Source organism: Ochotona curzoniae, unplaced genomic scaffold (genome assembly GCF_017591425.1).
Source record: "Ochotona curzoniae isolate NIBS_2020 unplaced genomic scaffold, NIBS_Ocur_1.0 scaffold_274, whole genome shotgun sequence".
Lineage (NCBI taxonomy): Eukaryota > Metazoa > Chordata > Mammalia > Lagomorpha > Ochotonidae > Ochotona > Ochotona curzoniae.
Window position 1 is genome coordinate 6,424,571 of NW_024467101.1, and position 17,408 is coordinate 6,441,978.

The 17,408-nt window shown below is 47.3% G+C and overlaps 2 protein-coding genes across 2 annotated transcripts in view; one reads left to right on the plus strand and one right to left on the minus strand.

Annotated features, from left to right (window-relative positions):
* LOC121172083 (immunoglobulin lambda-1 light chain-like) overlaps positions 1 to 17,408 on the minus strand; it is a 128,006-nt gene that overhangs the window by 64,207 nt on the left and 46,391 nt on the right. The window lies entirely within an intron of this gene.
* LOC121171794 (zinc finger protein 280A-like) lies at positions 5,033 to 6,643 on the plus strand. Its single transcript, XM_041003535.1, has one exon. It carries the CDS (start codon positions 5,033 to 5,035, stop codon positions 6,641 to 6,643), a length of 1,611 nt encoding a protein of 536 aa, XP_040859469.1.

The window sequence follows — 17,408 nt, forward strand, 5'->3', positions numbered from 1 at the left end:
CTCAGGACTTCAAAACAGATCAGTACTTCCAGAACGCAGCTTTCTGTGCTTTACAGAAAGTAAGTGAGGCCTGTCTGGCTGTTTTTTTTTGTGGACACCTACCTGTGTGTTAACCGTGCCAAATGTGTAACAATTAGGTCAACAGACATCCAGCTAGCACACTGCATAGGTGGGAGAGTGTGCTTAAAGATCCACTGTGGGACTGTGGGTCCTGGTATGATGGCTGGATGGCTAAATTCTTGCCTTGTAAGCACTGGGATCCCATATGGGTACTGGTTCAAGTCCCAACAGTATCACTTCAGGTCCAGTTCCCTGTTTATATGCCTGGGAAAGCAGTGGAGGATGGCCCAAGTCCTTGCACCCCTGCACCCACAGAGGAGACCAGAAAGAAGTTCCTGGAACCTAGTTTCAGACCACTTCAGTTGTGGCCTTTGCAGCCATTTGGGGAGTGAACTAGCAGGTGGAAGATTTATCTCTCTTTGTAAATCTGCCTTTTAAATAAATTTTTTTTTTAAGTTGAGCAAGATGCCTGGCCCAATGATAAGAATTTTAAAAAGAAGTAAAACTAAAATGAAATAATAAGAAATTAGAAAAAGAAACATACTAAAAAATAAAAGAATTGAGTTCCTGGCTCGATCAGCTTGGGCAGTTGCAGGCGTGTCGGGGAGAGAACCAGTGAAGATAAATCACTTTGTGCTTGTTGTCTATGCCTTTCAATAAGTAAATACATAAACAATTCAGAATAGCTTTGGTAAAATAGCTAGATGCGATCTACCTTTGAGCCTTTTTAAAGAGATTGGTTGATGGATTTGAAAAGCAGAAAGGCAGAATAACAGAGGGAGATTTTCCACCTGCTGATTCACTCCCTAAATGGCCTCATTGGCAGAGCTAGCCCGGGCTGAAGCTAGGAGCCTGGGACTCCATCCAGTTCTTCCACATGGGGGACAGGGCCCAGGCACGTAAGCCATCTTCTGCTGCCTCCCCAGGGATATTAGCAGGGAAGCAGATTGGAAGTGGAACAGGTGAGCTCCAAACCTGCACCCACAGGGAAGGTTCGCCTTGCAGGAAGCCCGCTGCATCATACCAGATCCCAGATGTAACCTTCAAATTATATGGGATTATGGCACTTTCAAACATTTTTATTTGGAAGAAATATTTATTTATTTTTATTGGAAGGAAAGATTGGATGCTGGCACTGCAAGGTGGAGAATTAGCCAGGTAAGCTATCATGCCAGCCTCCAGCTTTTTGTTTCAATGTTAGATGTACAGGAATGGTAGACATCGAAATAAATAATTCTTGCCTGTCCAAGAATTTTTGAAGTTTTCCATTCCGTCTTAGGATGCATGCTGGAAGGGAACTTATGGTAGCAGAAGGGAACGCCTTAGATCCCATGAAGAATGTTCTTAGGGAGGGGCTAGTGAAGAAGGAGGGGGTGGAGAGTAAGCAATGACCTTCGGGAACCAGGATATGACCTTTCACCCTTGCAAATAGATTAAACATGGAATGAAACAACTGCCCGGAGAAAGTCCGTCGGCGTGGATCCCTCGGTGTGGATCGTGCCTGCGCGCCTGGAAATCCGAGGGACGCCAGGTCCTCCTGCTCTCCTGCAGACCCCGCGGAGCCTGCGCGAGGGCAGCTGCTGCGCTCCACACGCACTCGCCCGCACCTGAGGAGACTTCGGTCTTTTTATCTCCTTCCCTCTGCTGGCGCAGCTGTGTGGGTCCCTCCTGACCCTGCCTTGCTGCTGATCCCTAACAGCTTAGGGAGCCATGCTAGGCTGGCGTCCTGGAGGAGGTGGAGTGCTGATGAACAAAGAGGAAGAAAGTTTCCCGCGATCGCTGAGCCCCACAGCCTCAATCAGGATCAACTGGCTCAGGAGTGCAATTGGAGCCCGATTTTACGTGCCTTGGACTGGACTTTACGGGGCTTTTTTTAAAAAGGAGACTTAAAAAAAAAATTTTTTTTAAGAAAAATTTTAAACCACTAGTTTACCGAAAAGTCTTTAAGAAGAGCAGAGTGGCAGAGCGCATTACCCCTAAGCGCAGCAAGGTGAACTTACCGACTCTCCAGCTTGCATCTGCACCTCCCCGAAGTAGCATATTCTGTGCTGTATGGATTCACTGAACCTTAAGAACTGGTGAGCTGAGAAGTTTCAGTAACTTTCTATTTGCTCTTTTCTCTCTTTCAATTATTGTTTTTATTGGGAAGGTGGATGTCATAGAGAGGAGAGACAGAGATTTTCCATCCACTGGTTCACTCCTCAATGTGACAGTCAGAGCTGAGCCAATCTGATACCAGGAGCTTCTCTGGGGTCTCAAGCGGTTGCAGGGTCCCAAGGCTTTGGGCCGTCCTCGACTGCTTTCCCAGGGAAAAACAGGAAGCTGGATGGGAAGTGGAGCAGCTGGGATACAAACCAGTGCCCATGTGGGATCCCAGCGCGTGCAAGGCGAGGACTATTAGCAACGAGCCTACCGCACCTGGCCTTCCTTCCTTTCTTCTGTTTTTTTTTTTTTTAATTTTTTTTAAGATTTATTTATTTATTGGAAAGTCAGATATACAGACAGGAGGAGAGACAGAGAGGAAGATCTTCCATCCGATGATTCACTCCCCAAGTGAACGCAACGGCCGATGCTATGCCAATCCGAAGCTAGGAGCCAGGAACTTCTTCCGGGTATCCCAGGCGGGTGCAGGGTCCCAAGGCTTTGGGCCGTCCTCCACTGCTTTCCCATGCCACAGGCAGGGAGTTGGATGGGAAGTGGAGCTGCTGGGATTAGAACCGGCGGCCATATGGGATCCCAGCGCGTTCAAGGTGAGGGCTTAGCCACTAGGCCACGCTGCCGGGCCCTTCTTCTGTTTTTTTTTTTTTTTAATAAAAATAGATTTATTGCATTCAACAGTCAGAATTAGAGAGGGAGACACAAATCTTCCATTTGCTAGTTCACTCCCCCGCCAAAGACAGCAACCAGCCAGAGCTGAGCTGATTAGAAGTCAGGAATCAGGAGCTTCTTCCGGGTGGCCCACGTGGGCTTAATGGCTCAAGGGCCTTGGGCTAGCTGCTGCCTTCCCTGGTCTTTAGCAGAGAGCTGAGTCAGTCGTAGAGCAGCTGGGGCACAAACCCGCACTGGCCACTCATATTGGATGTCAGTGCCTCAGGCTCAGGATTCGCTAGCTGTGCCACCAGGTAGATCCACTGTTGCTCCTTCCAGAATGGGGCTGTCAACTAGGCATTGAGTCATGTGGTCTCATCAGCTACTCTTAACATTTTGATTTAGAGCAACTGTAGCTAAGAACTAGATTAGTTGTGTTTCAGCAAAATGTACCTTGGATACGGAGGGTTGTTTTTTTTTTTTTTAGAAATTTTATTTCCTTTTTATCGGAATGTCAGATTTACAGAGAGGAGAGACAGAAAGATCTTCTGTTTGCTGATTCACTCTCTAAGTGGTCACAATGGGGCTGAGCTGATCTGAAGCCAGAAGCCAGGAGCCTCCTCTGGGTCTCCCACATAGGTACAGGGTCCCAAAGCTTTGGGCCGTCCTTGACTGCTTTCCCAGGCCACAGGCAGGGAGCTGGATGGGAAGTGGGGCTGCTGTGATATGAACCGGCACTCATATAGGATCCCAGAGCATGCAAGGCGAGGACTTCAGCCACTATGCCAGGCCCAGATGCTGAAGTTTTAAATACTATAGTTTTTCAGATGAAACAGACTGTTTGTTGTTGTTGTTCCCCAAATTTAAAAGAAAATGTAAACATTAAAAACATGTTTTTACATGTTGTTTTTTAATTGTTAGTTTGTTGGTTGTGTAGAAATGGGGAGGGTTGATTTGCCAGTCACTGCTTTAAACCACTGTTTGCCAAAATGCCATTGTTATAAAAGACTTATTTATTTGAAAGTAGAATGTCAGAAATGGAGAGAGATATCTTTTTTCTGCTGATTCACTGCATTCATGGAAAAAACAAACAAACAAACAAGCAAACAAAAAAACCTGAGTGGGCCAAGCTCAAGCCAGGAGTCCCAAACTCCACCTGAGACTCCCACATCTGTGGCAGCGGCCCAGGGAGCTAGGCCATCATTCACTGCTTTCTCAGGGAGCTGGATACAAAGTGCAGTACTTACCACTGCAAGGAACTCAATCCAGTCTACCTGTATGAGTAACAGGGACCTAAAATGTTGACTCCTCACCACTGACTCCCAGGGCATGCCAGAAGCTGGAATTTCAAATAGAGCCAGGACTTGAACCAAGGTACTCCAATATGATAGGTGGGCTTCTCAAGCAGTATCTTCTCAAGCTTCTCAAGCTTCTCAAGCAACTGCACCTAACACCCTGCCTCCTGTGAGTATCAGGTTTTTGAGAATTTAAGGTTTGTGAAAAACGTTAGATATTCTGGGCCCGGCATGACAGAATATCGGGCTAATCCTCCGCCTGCTAGGGCTGCCATCTAATGGGTGCCAGTTCAAGTTCCACCTGCCCCATTCCGATCAAGATCTCTGCTTGTGGTCTAGGAAAGCTGTGGGACATGGCTCAAGTCCTTGGGTCTATGCACCCATGTGGGAAACCAGGAAGAGGCTCCTGGCTCTCAGCTTTGGATCAATTCAGCTCTGGCTGTTGCAGTCATTTGGGGAGTGAATCAGCAGATGGAAGATCTCTTTCTCCTATTTCTGCAAATCTGACTTTAAGATAAAAATAAATAAATATATATATTTTTAATGCTAGATCCCCACGGTACACCTGGGAGTAGGAGGAAGCCAATGAGGCAATAAAGATGCAGAACTACAAGCAGGTATCTGGCTCCTTCAAGACATAATTAGGGAGGAGGGAGAGGCAGATTTGGAACTATGTCCTTTTAACTGACTCATGCTTCTTTTCTCCTGCGGGAAACAGAAATGTGAATAGTTGCCGCAGTGTTCTACCAGGAGGAGATAAGAGTGCCTTTTGAAATCACGGTGACGGTCAGTCACACCTAAGGAGTAATTTGTACAGACATTATTGCTGTGGAAGGGACCGCGTGCTTCAAGCAAGAAGCAGCTTGAACATGGCCCACCTCCTCTCGCTCTGTGCAAGAGAACAAAAGCCAGACAAGTTGATGAAAGATGAGAGAGAATCCACACAGAGGGAGGAGGAGGAAGAGGAAGACGATTTGATCTTTGTCGGAGTGGAACACGTCAGCAAAGATGACGATATTGTCTTTGTCAAGGCATTTTCCAATTCCAAACCAGCCATTTCCAAGATTCTGAATAGAGACACTCCGGGATCATATTCAAGAAGACAGAAAGGCCTCCTCAGTCCAGATCCTACTCACTGCTCCCAGCTTGCAAGTTATGTCACCCCTGCTGAAAACAGAATGGCCATTGCACCAGCTCCTCGGCCTCGGTGGCGTTCAGCAGGTAGCTCCATGACTACTGAATCTCCATCTGAAACCAGCGATAACATGAGCTCAGCTGACATGGATGCTGGCAAGTACTCAGAATCACTTACCCCAAGGATACAGTCTGTGGTGGGAGCTATTCTCCCTATCGGGGGTCAAGGCCAGAGTCTGTGTGATTCAAAGAACATGTCCACTTGGGAGAGAAATGACAGGAATTCCAGAACATCTGAACTTGATGATGGAATCCCAAGGGCAGGCTGTCCAGCAGTGGCTCCTTCTGGCATTTCTTGGGTCACAGACAGAGATACACATTCAGAAGATGTCTGCCTCTCATCTCATGTTCAGAACAGGATGATGTTTTCTGGGGTTGACACTGATGAGAAGACACATTTCGGTCTGAGGCACTCAAAGGGAGTAAACGACCTTGCAGGACTGGCCAAACCAGACTGTGCGAGTGGAGCAAGTCAACATCAGGCCCCGGGTCCCATGAAAGAAACCCTGATCATGTTACTGAATGACTTCTACTACGGTCAGCATCAGGGAGATGGGCCGTCCGAGCAGAAAACTCATACCACCTTTAAATGCCTCAGCTGTGTGAAAGTTCTCAAGAACATTAAGTTTATGAATCATGTGAGGAACCACTTAGAACTTGAGAGGCAGAGGGGTGACAGCTGGGAGCACTACACCACCTGCCAGCACTGCCACCGGAAGTTTCCCATCCCCTTCCTGCTGCAGTGTCACATCGAAAGAGTGCACACTAGCCAGAAGCCGTCTGCCGTTTGCAAAATCTGTGAATTGTCCTTTAAAACGGATCAGATTCTCTTAGAACACATGAAGGACACCCATAAGCCGGGGGAGATGCCGTACGTGTGCCAGGTTTGCAGTTACCGATCGTCAGCCTTCGCGGATGTGGAAACTCATTTTAGAACGTGCCATGAGAACACCAAGAACTTGCTTTGTCCGTTTTGTCTCAAAATCTTCAAAAGGGCAGTACCGTACATGGCTCACTGTTGTAAGCACCAACGCAAGAAAGGCTTTCTGTGCTCCATGTGCCGGCTACAGTTTTTGAGTAGGAAGGAGGAGACAGAACACAAGTTCAAACACCACCAGACTTTCAAAAAACCAGAGGTCCTGAGCCACTTGTCTCCTGAAGCAGAGATTCGTATTCAGACCTCAATCCAACCACAATCAGAGGGTGTGGCATCCATTGTTGTGCGCAATGCTCCCTCTTTGGTGTCACCTGTGAAAACTACAAAGAGGATGCGTGTGAACTCTTAGTTATCCCAGACTCACTTGCGGCAAGAGTTCTGGTTAAAAAGTTCTCTTGAACCTACTGGAATTCTCAGCAGCAAAAGTAGGTGGGGCCAGGTCAGTTATACACAATGGCCTCAAACGCTGACAAGCGATGTCATCAAATGTCTGCTCTGACAGTGGCATCGCTCGTGTCATGTCCCTACTGTCAAGAAGTGACTCGAAGATCTTGTTCCTTTCTAGTTAAGCCCCTTCCCACCAAGAAACCACTGTTAGGGTTTCTACCACTGCAAATTTTTCTTGATTTTTAACTTTTAATAAATGGAGTCTCACAACAGATGCTTGTCTTTGATGTCAAGGTAGTGGGGTGCATTCCTGTTGTGTGGCTGTAACCCAATCTTTTTCATGGTGGGACAGAATTCTATTGTATAAGTAGAAAAAAGTTATACATTTCCATTTTAAAAAAAGATTTATTTGGGCCCGGCGCGGTGGCGCAAGTGGTTAAAGGTCCTCGCCTTGCACGCCCGGGATCCCATATGGGCGCCAGTTCTAATCCCGGCAGCCCCGCTTCCCTTCCAGCTCCCTGCCTGTGGCCCGGGAAAGCAGTGGAGGACGGCCCAAAGCTTTGGGAACCTGCACCCACGTGGGAGACCCGGAAGAGGCTCCTGGCTTCGGATCGGCATAGTATCGGCCCGTTGCGCTCACGTGGGGAGTGAATCATCGGACGGAAGATCTTCCTCTCTGTCTCTCCTCTCTGTATATCTGCCTTTCCAATGAAAAAATAATAAAAATAAATCTTAAAAAAAAAAAAACTCTCGAAGAACGCTTTAAAAAAAAAAAAAGATTTATTTATATATTGGAAAGTCAGATACACAGACAGGAGGAGAGACAGAGAGGAAGATCTTCCATCCGATGATTCACTCCCCAAGTGAACACAACGGCCGATGCTATGCCAGTCCGAAGCCAGGATCCAGGAACTTCTTCCAGGTATCCCAGGCGGGTGCAGGGTCCCAAAGCTTTGGGCCGTCCTCCACTGCTTTCCCAGGCCACAGGCAGGGAGCTGGATGGGAAGTGGAGCTGCCAGGATTAGAACTGGTGCCCATATGGGATCCCGGGGCGTTCAAGGCGAGGACTTTAGCCGCTAGGCCATGCCACCGGGCCCTGTACATTTCCATTTTACAACTGATGGAAGTTGAGGCTCATTGTTTCGCTAATTTTTAAAAAGATTTATTTATTGGTGGAAAGACAGATTTATAGGGAGAGAGAGATAGATCTTCCCTCTACTGGTTCACTCCCCCAAATGGCTGCAATGACAAGAGCAGAGTCTATCCAAAGCCAGGAGTCAGGAGCTTCTTCTGGGTCCACCATGTGGGCGCAAGGTTCCAAGGCTCTGCCATTTTCCAATGCCTCTCTAGGTCATAAGCAAAGAGCAGAATGGGAAGTGGATGTTTGTCAATTTTTTAAAAGATTTATTTATTTTGGACTCAGCACAGTGACCTAACATCTAAAGCTCTGCCTTGAACATGCCGGGATCCCATATAGGCGCTGGTTCTAATCCCAGCAGCTCCACTTTCCATCCAGCTCCCTCCTTGTGGCCTGGGAAAGCAGTGGAGGATGGCCCAAAGCCTTGGGATCCTGTACCTGTGTGGGAGACCCAGAAATTGTTCCTGGCTCCTGGCTTTGGATCGGCTCAGTTCTGGCCATTGCAGTCACTTGGGGAATGAATCATTGGACAGAAGATCTTCCTATTGCTATTACACTGGGCCCTATTTTTAAAAATTATGTATTTTATTTGAAAGAGGCTCATTGTTTGGCTCTTTTTAAAAAAATATCTATGTATTTGAAAGAGTTACCGAGAGAATGAGTGAGAGAGAGATATCTTTCAAATCTTAGGAATTTCATGATTCGCTCCCCATGTAGCTGAAATGGCCAGGGCTGAGCCAAGCTAAAACTAATATCCTGGGACTCTGTCTGGGTCTTTTAAATAGGTTCAAGAGGCCCAAGTACTTTGACCATCTTCCACCCTGTTTCCCAAGCCATTAGCAGGAAAAGAGGAAAATGTTGACATGAGTAATGTTGCCAACAATCATAACATTTTTGGGAAATGCTGAAGTACGTCTTGGGAAGTTTGAATCTCTATATACACATAGAGTTGACCCTCCACTTCTCTCTGCATTCAGCTGAGGATTAAAGAAACAGGAAGTTTGACGGGGGGGAAAAAAGTATGTTAACTGTGAACATGCACAGATCGTCTTTTTGTCATTACTTCCTAAATACAGTCTGGCAACTGTGTACATAGAATTTAGGCAGCCTGAAGTTTTAGAGATGATCTAAGCATACATAGAGATGTGCACAGATCATGTGCAAATATGCGCATTGTGCCGTTTTACATATAGGCCTTGAGAATCAGCAAATTTTGTCATTGTCTGGGAACCTGGTTACCAATCCCCCATGGATATCCGGGGACAAGTGTCTTTGCACAAAAGAAAAAAGGTAAAGATGTGGTCCAAGTCGATGCTGTCCAGAATTTTCTGTATACTAGAGATGGAATATGCTACATGTGACCACTAAGCCACTGGGATGTGGCTACTACCACAGAGACACTAAATTTGAAATTTCATTCATTTTTGAATAACAAAGAATTCCAAGTCATGTGTACTGATAATTCTCCCATCCAGGTCCCTGATAATGGCCTGGGAAAACAACAGAAGATGACTCAAATGTTTGGGCTCCTGACATCCAGGCAGGACCTCCAGGAGAATTCCTGGCTCCTGGCTATGTATGGTCTGGCTGGGCGGTAGCCATTGTGTCCAAATATGTAGGAGGTGACTCAGAGGATGGAAGATCAACTTTCTCTCTCTCTCTCTGCCTTTCAAATAAATACTTTTTTTTTTCTTTGTAAAGTTTGTGTGCTTTCCTGAGTATAGGCAGAATTTAGTGCCAAAATGGATGCCAGGCTGGACAGGCGCCTGACAACAACTTAGAGAATGGGGGTGAATTCTGGCTAAGTTGCCTGATCCAGTACACCGGTAACCAGCGAGTGCTTTTTTTCATGGAAAAGGGTCATTAATGAGGGTTATGACGGGGGGACACCTGGGGGCGTGGGGATAAACTACCCCCCTTCGGGATCAGAAGCCAACTTCCAGCTCTAAGCGCTGCCCGCCTCCCACTGCGCCATGTTCCACCATCCATGCGCCTGGGTGGGGAGGGCTCAGCGGGTCGGTCAGCCGCGGTCCCTCACAGCCAGACCAGGCGTAGCCGGAGCCGGCCAGGGTCGCAGGACCACGCGCATGCGCCCACCCCGGGGTCTTGCCCACCCCGGGGCCTCCTGACCAATCAGCTCGCAGAGTCCTGAGAGCCTGCCTCACCGACCTCCGCGCCGGTCACCTGAAAGCCAATCACCGGTCGGCCTGGGCGCGCGTGCGGCGGCGGCGCCCGAGGCCGGAGGAGTCGGCGTGACTGTGGGCTTGGCCCCGCCAGCGCCGCCGGGGCCTGTGCGGTCGCTCGTGGGCCGGAGGAGGAGTGGCGGCCGAGCCGGGCCTGGTAAGGCAGGAGGGGGCGTGGCGGGGTTCGGCGTGCTCCTGGGGCGCCCCGGGGAGGGGTTCCAGCGCCGCAGCCCCGAGGGTCTCTAAGCCGGGGTGAGCCGGGGTGGCTAGCTGGCGGTTCCCTAGCCCCCCGACGGTTCCCAACGTCGCCTCCCACGCTGCCCGTTGCCGTAACCTCCAAGCACGCGCCTCTTTTCCCGCAGTCTGCCCACGCAGTCCTGGCTGCCCGCCGGGCTTGCTGGGGAGCCCGGGGCCTCTCGGACCAGGGGCCTGTCATGGCTCCCAGCGCATTCCTCCTCGTCCCCCTCCCCCACCTCTCCCTTTCCTGTTTCTTCTCACTCTCTCTCTCTCTTTTTTTTTTTTTTCTCATCAAGCCCCTTAATAAGCTTAAAGACTTTTAAAAAAATCGAAAAGCTTTTGTAAGTCTAAAGCCAACTTTTTACATTTTATTTTTTATTATATATATATATATATATTTTTTTTTAAACTCCAGCCCACCCCCATCCTGGGGCCCTGCAGATCGCTGTATATACTAAGGCATTTAAAGTGTTTTCGTATGCCAACGTATGCCTTTGCCCTATGCATGGTGCTTAGTTTGCTGTGTGCTGTGTGTGGGCCTGGACGTTGGTCACAGTGCCTTTCACCCTCATGAAGCCCACCTTACTGCCCAGACTAAGGCTGCGTTTTTAGGCCCTTTAGGGATATTTCTCTCTCTCTCTCTTTTTCAGCTGAGATTGGGAGAAAGGAGTTAAGTAGTCTTTTCTGGTTTCACTGGGATGTGCTTGATTAAAACACCCCCAAGGCCATGTGAGGGAGGCAATAGGGTGTAACATTTCTGTTTGATAAGTAACCCTAAGTGTTTTCTCTGATTACTTCAAGGATGTGATCGCTTCTAGATCTTCTGGACTTCTCCCAAGTTTCAGAACCGTAGGTAAGAAGAGAGGAGGTTCTGCAATAAGGACCTAGGTTGTGGCGCGTGTCCTTCACTTTTCCTGCTTTTGTTCTGTCCTGGGTGCTAAAACGTGGCTAAAATGAGGGCGTTTGAGTGTATGTGGCAAGTTATGGCCAATGGAGGGCTGTCTTCCAGTTTGCTGCCTCACTCCCCAGGTGTCCGTAGAAGCTGTAGCTTGGTGGGGGTGGGATCCAGGAGCCTAGAACTCCATCCAGGTGTTTCGTATTGGATGGCAGAGGTCCCAGCACTTGGGCCGGCTTCTGATGCCTTCTCAGGGGGGGACCAACGGGGAGTTGGATGGCAAGTGGAGCAGCTCATACGGGATGCTGGTGCCTGTTCAGCGGGCTGTGCCACACTCTGGCTCCACACTTAAGAAAGTTCTGCAGGTCCCTAAAGTGCTTCCTTAAGAAGGAAGGAGCGGGGGTAGGGTGGGGGTGGCGGCAGCATTCATTCTTCTGATTTCTTGAGAGAAAAAAAGAACTAAGAGCAGGTTGATATTCGGTCAGACCGACTGCCTTTATCGTGTTACGAGGCTCGAGTGGGCTGAGGCACATACCCTGAGATTGCATCTCATGCACTGAGTGGTTCATAAAGGGTAATAGTATATGCAGTGTAAAATGGAGTTAGCTTGTTCATTTTTAGGCTTTCTTTTTGTGAGGACCATATTTCAGGAGGTAAATGCATGCACATGGGCAGCAGAGGCCCTCTGAACTCATTTCATGCCAACAGGGGAGGTTATAGAACAATTCTGTGCCCAGTAATTTGTGATTACAACTCAGTTAGATCCAGTACATCTGTTAGCTATCTATTACTGAGTAGCAAATTATCTTAAAGCTCTGTAGCTTAAAAGAATCCAGTTTATGAGGGGCTGGAATCGGAGAGTGGCTTAGCCCGGTGTTTGCGTTTCAGGATCTCTTATGAGGCTGCGGGGAAGCGTTTGGCCGCATTGCCAATCTCTCAGCTCCTTGCTCTGTGTTCCTTTCCTTGGGGCTGCTTGCATCATCATGCGGGGTTTCCTCCAGAAGGGATGATACAGGAGAACTTGTACCCAAGATGAACAAGAATATATATATATTTTTTGTTTCAATCTGGCATATCATTGGTTGGTCCCTGAGGCCAACTCTGTTGCAATGTCTACATTGTCAGGGGAGGACTAGTGGGAGATGTGACTGTCCCGAGCTAAGCTTCCGTTGAGACCGTCTTGAAGACTCTCATGCCCATTTACGCACTATTCCAGGCTTCCTTCCTTCCTTTCTTTCTTTTTTTTTTTTTAAAGAAATTTGGCTTTATTGGAAATTACCTGGAGTATATTTATTTATTTATTTATTTATTTATTTTTATTACAAAGTCAGATATAGAGAGGAGGAGAGACAGAGAGGAAGATCTTCCATCCAATGATTCACTCTCCAAGTGAGTGCAATAGCTGGTACTGCGCCGAGTTCCAAAGCCAGGAACCAGGACCTTCTTCCAGGTCCACCACACGGGTGCAGAATCCCAGCCAGAGCTTTGGGCCTTCCTTGACTGCTTTCCCTGCCACAAGCAGAGAGCTGGATGGGAAGTGGAGCTATCGGCGCCCATATGGGATCCCGGCTGGTTCAAGGCAAGGTCTTTAGCTGCTAGGCCATGTCACCGAGCCCTCCAGGCTTTCTTCATGTGATCTGTGGTACTGCCCTTTTAGTGTGGGTGAGTCTGGCTCTGTGTTAAGATCAAAATCTCTACTATGCTCTTATTTATTTAGTTAACACTGTTGTTCTAGCAGATTCTGATTTGTCTTAAGTTTTCTGTCTCTGAATCATTGAGTAGCAAGGATATCGACTTTGACTGCTTGACCCATCCCCCTTTTGTTTATATTGTATTTGCTTGTCGTTAGAAGAATATTTCTCCAGAGTTGGTCATATTTGCTCCTCTAATTCTTCTGTTCTCCTTTTAAACCCATTTTTTTCCCCTACGAGTGAGTTCCATATTGCTTAATGCAGTGGTCAGTTTTTTTAAAAGATTTATTTTTATTGTTCAGTCAGATACACAGAGAGACAGAGATGAAGATCTTCTTCTGTCCCATGATTCACTCCCCAAGTGACCACAACAGCTGGCGCTGCGCTGATCCGAAGCCAGGAGCCAGGAACTTCCTTCAGGTCTCCCACATGTGTGCAGGGTCCCAAGGCTTTGGGCTGTCCTTGGCTGCTTTCCCAGGCCACAAGCAGGGAGCTAGGTGGGAAACAGGGCTGCTGTGATTAGAACTGGTGCCCGTATGGGATTCTGGAGTATTCAAGGCAAGGACTTTAGCTGCTATGCAGGGGGGGAGGGGGGCAGAGACTTTTTTTTTGTGAGTTTTACATAGTTGATTAAGGTGATAAGGGTCAAGGGCTACAGGAAGGAGGGTGAATTCACCATTTCCATATTCTTGTATCTGGGGGAAGGCAGGAGATAATGGGAGAAGCCACTCCCAGCTTCCCAACCATCCCAGGGCCCCTGATGTGGAGCACTTTCCACAGGTCCTGCTTAAGAGGTTTTGATAGTTCAACAGTTCTGAATTAATTTTGAGTTCTGAATGATTCTGAATTTGAATAATTCTGAGTTCTGCCTATCTCACTGCTCTAAGCAAGATGAAATCTCTCCAGAATCCACTGGGTGACATGGTCCATCCTAGAGTCTCCGTTTGCCCAGTTATTCACTGCCAACACTTGGCTGGGACATTTAATCAATTTGTTCTGTCCTCCGTCCTCTGTTGTGGTACCAGGTGTCCTCTGTAGACTCCTGTGTACTGTTGAGGCTCTTCTGCACTGTTCTCCTTAGCAGTTACATACTGTTTTGCAATCCAACAGTAGCGTATAAGAATTAGTTTCTGAGTCCAGTGGTTCCGTTGGGGGATCTTCAATGAAACCTCATCCGGGGCAATCCCAGACGTGATTGTTGTGTGTGCTTCAACCATGGAGAGAACTGCAGGGCCCATGGTCTGACCATGGAATGCTTGTGTCAGAGCTGGGTCTCCTCAGAGGCTCAGTCAGAGCAGTGAACAGCATATCCAGATGCAAATGGAGGATTTGGCAGCGCACTGGAGCCTGCAGAGGACACCTGGTACCACAACAGAGGACGGAGGACAGAACAAATCAATGAATTACCCCAGCCAAGTGTTGGCAGTGAAAATCTAAGCGAATGGAGACTCTAAAGTGGACTAGGTCAGCCAGTGGGTTCCGGAGAGAGTTCACTGTGCTTTGAGAGGTGACAGTGGCAGCAATTCAGAACAGTTGAACTATCAAAACCAGTTGAGCGGAGCCCTGGGAGCATGTGGCACCTCGGGAACCCTGGGTTGGTTGAGAGGCTGGGTGGGACTCTTGCCCCTGTCTCTCCCCTTCCCCCAGATGCAAGAAAGAAAAAAGATAATATAACAGTGGTCTTACCCACTTTCCTGTAGCCCTTGACTGTGCCCTAATCAACTATGTAAAAGATGATCAACAGAATTTAAAAAAAAAATCTTAAAAAAAGAATTAGTTTCTTTTACATCCTTGCCAACAGTTGTTTTCTGTTTTTTTTTCCTCCGGTTAGTGATATTGGATATATTTTCATGTACTCATTGGCAAGTTGTATATTGCCTTCAGAGAAGTGTGCAAGTCTTTTGTTCATTGTAAAATTGAATTTTGGGGGGTTAGGTGTTTGTACACTCTGGATGGAAGTCTCTTACATGATTTGCAGATACCCTCTCCCTTGGAAGGTTGTGTTTTCAGAATTTTTTTTTTAAGTTTTTTTTATTTATTGGAAAGTCAGATATACAGAGAGGAAGATCTCCCGTCCTATGATTCACTCCCCAAGTGAGCACAACGGCCGGTACTGCGCTGAGTTCCGAAGCCAGGAACCAGGAACTTCTTCCAGGTCTCCCACATGGGTGCAGGGTCCCAAGGCTTTGGGCCGTGCTCCACTGCTTTCCCAGGCCACAAGCAGGGAGCTGGATGGGAAGTGGAGCTGCCGGAATTAGAACCAGCACCCATATGTGATCCCGGCTGGTTCAAGGCGAGGACTTTTAGCCGCTAGGCCACGCCACTGGGCCCGAAGCACCAGAAGTTTTAATTTTGGTGAAGTTGTTTTTTTCTTGGTCATTTGGTTGTCATTTTCAAAGTACTTTTTTAGTTGCAGCTCTTAATCTAAACCTGTGATCATTTTGAGTTATATTTTGCATATATGAGGTGAGGGAGCACCATGTGGTTATCCAGTCATCCTGTACTGTTTTTTGGAAAGGTATTCCGTTTCCCTCAAAACTGTCTGGTAATTTGGCAGAAAATCAATTGACTGTTTATATATTGATTTAATTCTGGACTCTGAATTTCACTCTGATCTATGCTTATCTCCTTATTGCTAGTACCACAGTCTGTCTTTTTTAAAAAAAAATCTATTTGCTTAAAGGCTGAGTGACAGGGTATGAAGTGATTGAAAGAAAAAAGGAAGAGAGGGGGAGAGAGGGAGAAACATCTACGTTCTGGTTCACATCCCTGCTGGCTGCAGCAGCCAGCTCTGTGCCAGGCCAAAGCCGAGCACCAGAACTCCATCCTGGTCTCCCATATGCCTACCTCGTTCCACCTTGTACTGACGTTCCAGTTGCATCATTAGGGAGCTGCAGTGGAAGCAGAGAAGAACAAGACTCCACTGTCATTGCAGGGCAACATTACACTGGCCCCTTGTGCCACATTTGTTTTTTTAAGATCTAATTTTTTTTTTTTTTTGGAAAGTCAGATTTCCAGAGAGAAGAAGAGACAGAAACCAAGATCTTCCATCCACTGGTTCACTCAAGTGGCCGCAGTGGCCAGAGCTAGAGGTTCAGAAGTTGGAGAGGTAAGAATATTATAGTTTTGTTTATTTACAATTAATGATTTGTTTATTTGAAAGGCAAGTTAGAAAAAGAGAGGAAGAACAAAAATCTCCCATAAAGCGATTCACTCTCCACATGGCCACAATGGCTAGGACTGGCTGGGAATAGGCCAGCTGAAGCCAGGATCCTGGAATTCCATTTCGGTCTCCCAAGTGGCTGGCAGGAATCAGGATACTTGGGCTGCCTTCCATTGCCTTCCCAGATGCATTTAGGGAGCTGGATTGGAATACTGGCATTCTTGGGATGCCAGCATCACACTGTGTTAACTCACTGTGTTACAATTCCAACCCCCCTATGGTTTTAGAGTTTGGAGTGGTCCAGGATGATTTGATGGAGAGGGTGAATTTGGATGTGACTTTGAAGGAGGTAAAATGTCCTTGTGTCAGCAGTGGGGACAGGATTGTCAGGGAGAGAATAAAGGAGCTAGAAACAAAGCCATTGTGGTTACCTTGACTGAGTGAAGGTTACAGTTAAGGGAGAAGAGGTCAGAGGTAGCACGTGTGGAAACAGGGTGTGGGATCTGTAAATTTTTTATTTTTATCCATCCGGCTTGTTCATAGTGGAAGTCGGGACTAGCTTGGTTTAATAGCAGCCCCTTTCTTGACATCTTCGGCTAATTTACTGTTTTATACTCAACTACCATCCTGAGCTTGTTTATGAAGTAAAAAATTATTAAAAATTGTTACAATTAATTGCCCTATAATGGAATGCAAATGTTTCCTGAACCTTTAAGATTATTGTAAAGTGCTTGTTTTCTTGAAAGTTCTGTGCTTAATGGTTATTAAACTCTACTTTTTAAAATAAACATTTTTGTTTTTGTTTGATGTTCATTGCTGCAGAGAGGAGAGACAAAAAGAACTATGCACAGGTTCACTCCCCAGATAGCTGCAATGGCCGGAGTTGGGCTGGTCAGAAGCCAGGAGCCAGGAGCTGCTCCTGGGTCTCCCATGTGGGTAGCAGAAGCCCAGTGACTTGGGCTGCCTTCCTCTGCTTTTCCAGGTCATTAACAGGGAGCTGGATCAGAAGTGGAGAAGCTGGAACAGGAGTCAGTGCTCAAATGGGATGCCAGTGCTGCAGGTGGTGACTTTAGCTGTTATGCTACAACTTCAGCCCTGGCATTAAATTCTGAGACAGAAAATGCGTGAAGGTGCTGGTGAGGAAGGGACAAGGAGCACTGTGAATGAGAAAGCGGGGGAATAGGGCAGGAGCTTGGACTGCTGGCAGTGGAGTAAAGAGAGTGATGGATGATGAGAGCGCGAGGAAGGCGACAGGGTGCCAGAGGAGTCTCAGACGGCCTGATATCCAAGCAAAGCTGATGTTGCTGTTACTAAGATCTAGTGGAAGTGCTACTGCTTGAATGCATAGGAATAACCATGGAGGTCTGTCATTTCCTGTTGACCTGTTATTTGGCTTGGCAAAGCAGTACTGCTTTTGGGA

Excerpts from the sequence above, each read along its gene's own strand:
- LOC121171794 (XM_041003535.1), top strand. The coding sequence starts at position 5,033 with ATGGCCCACCTCCTCTCGCTCTGTGCAAGAGAACAAAAGCCAGACAAG.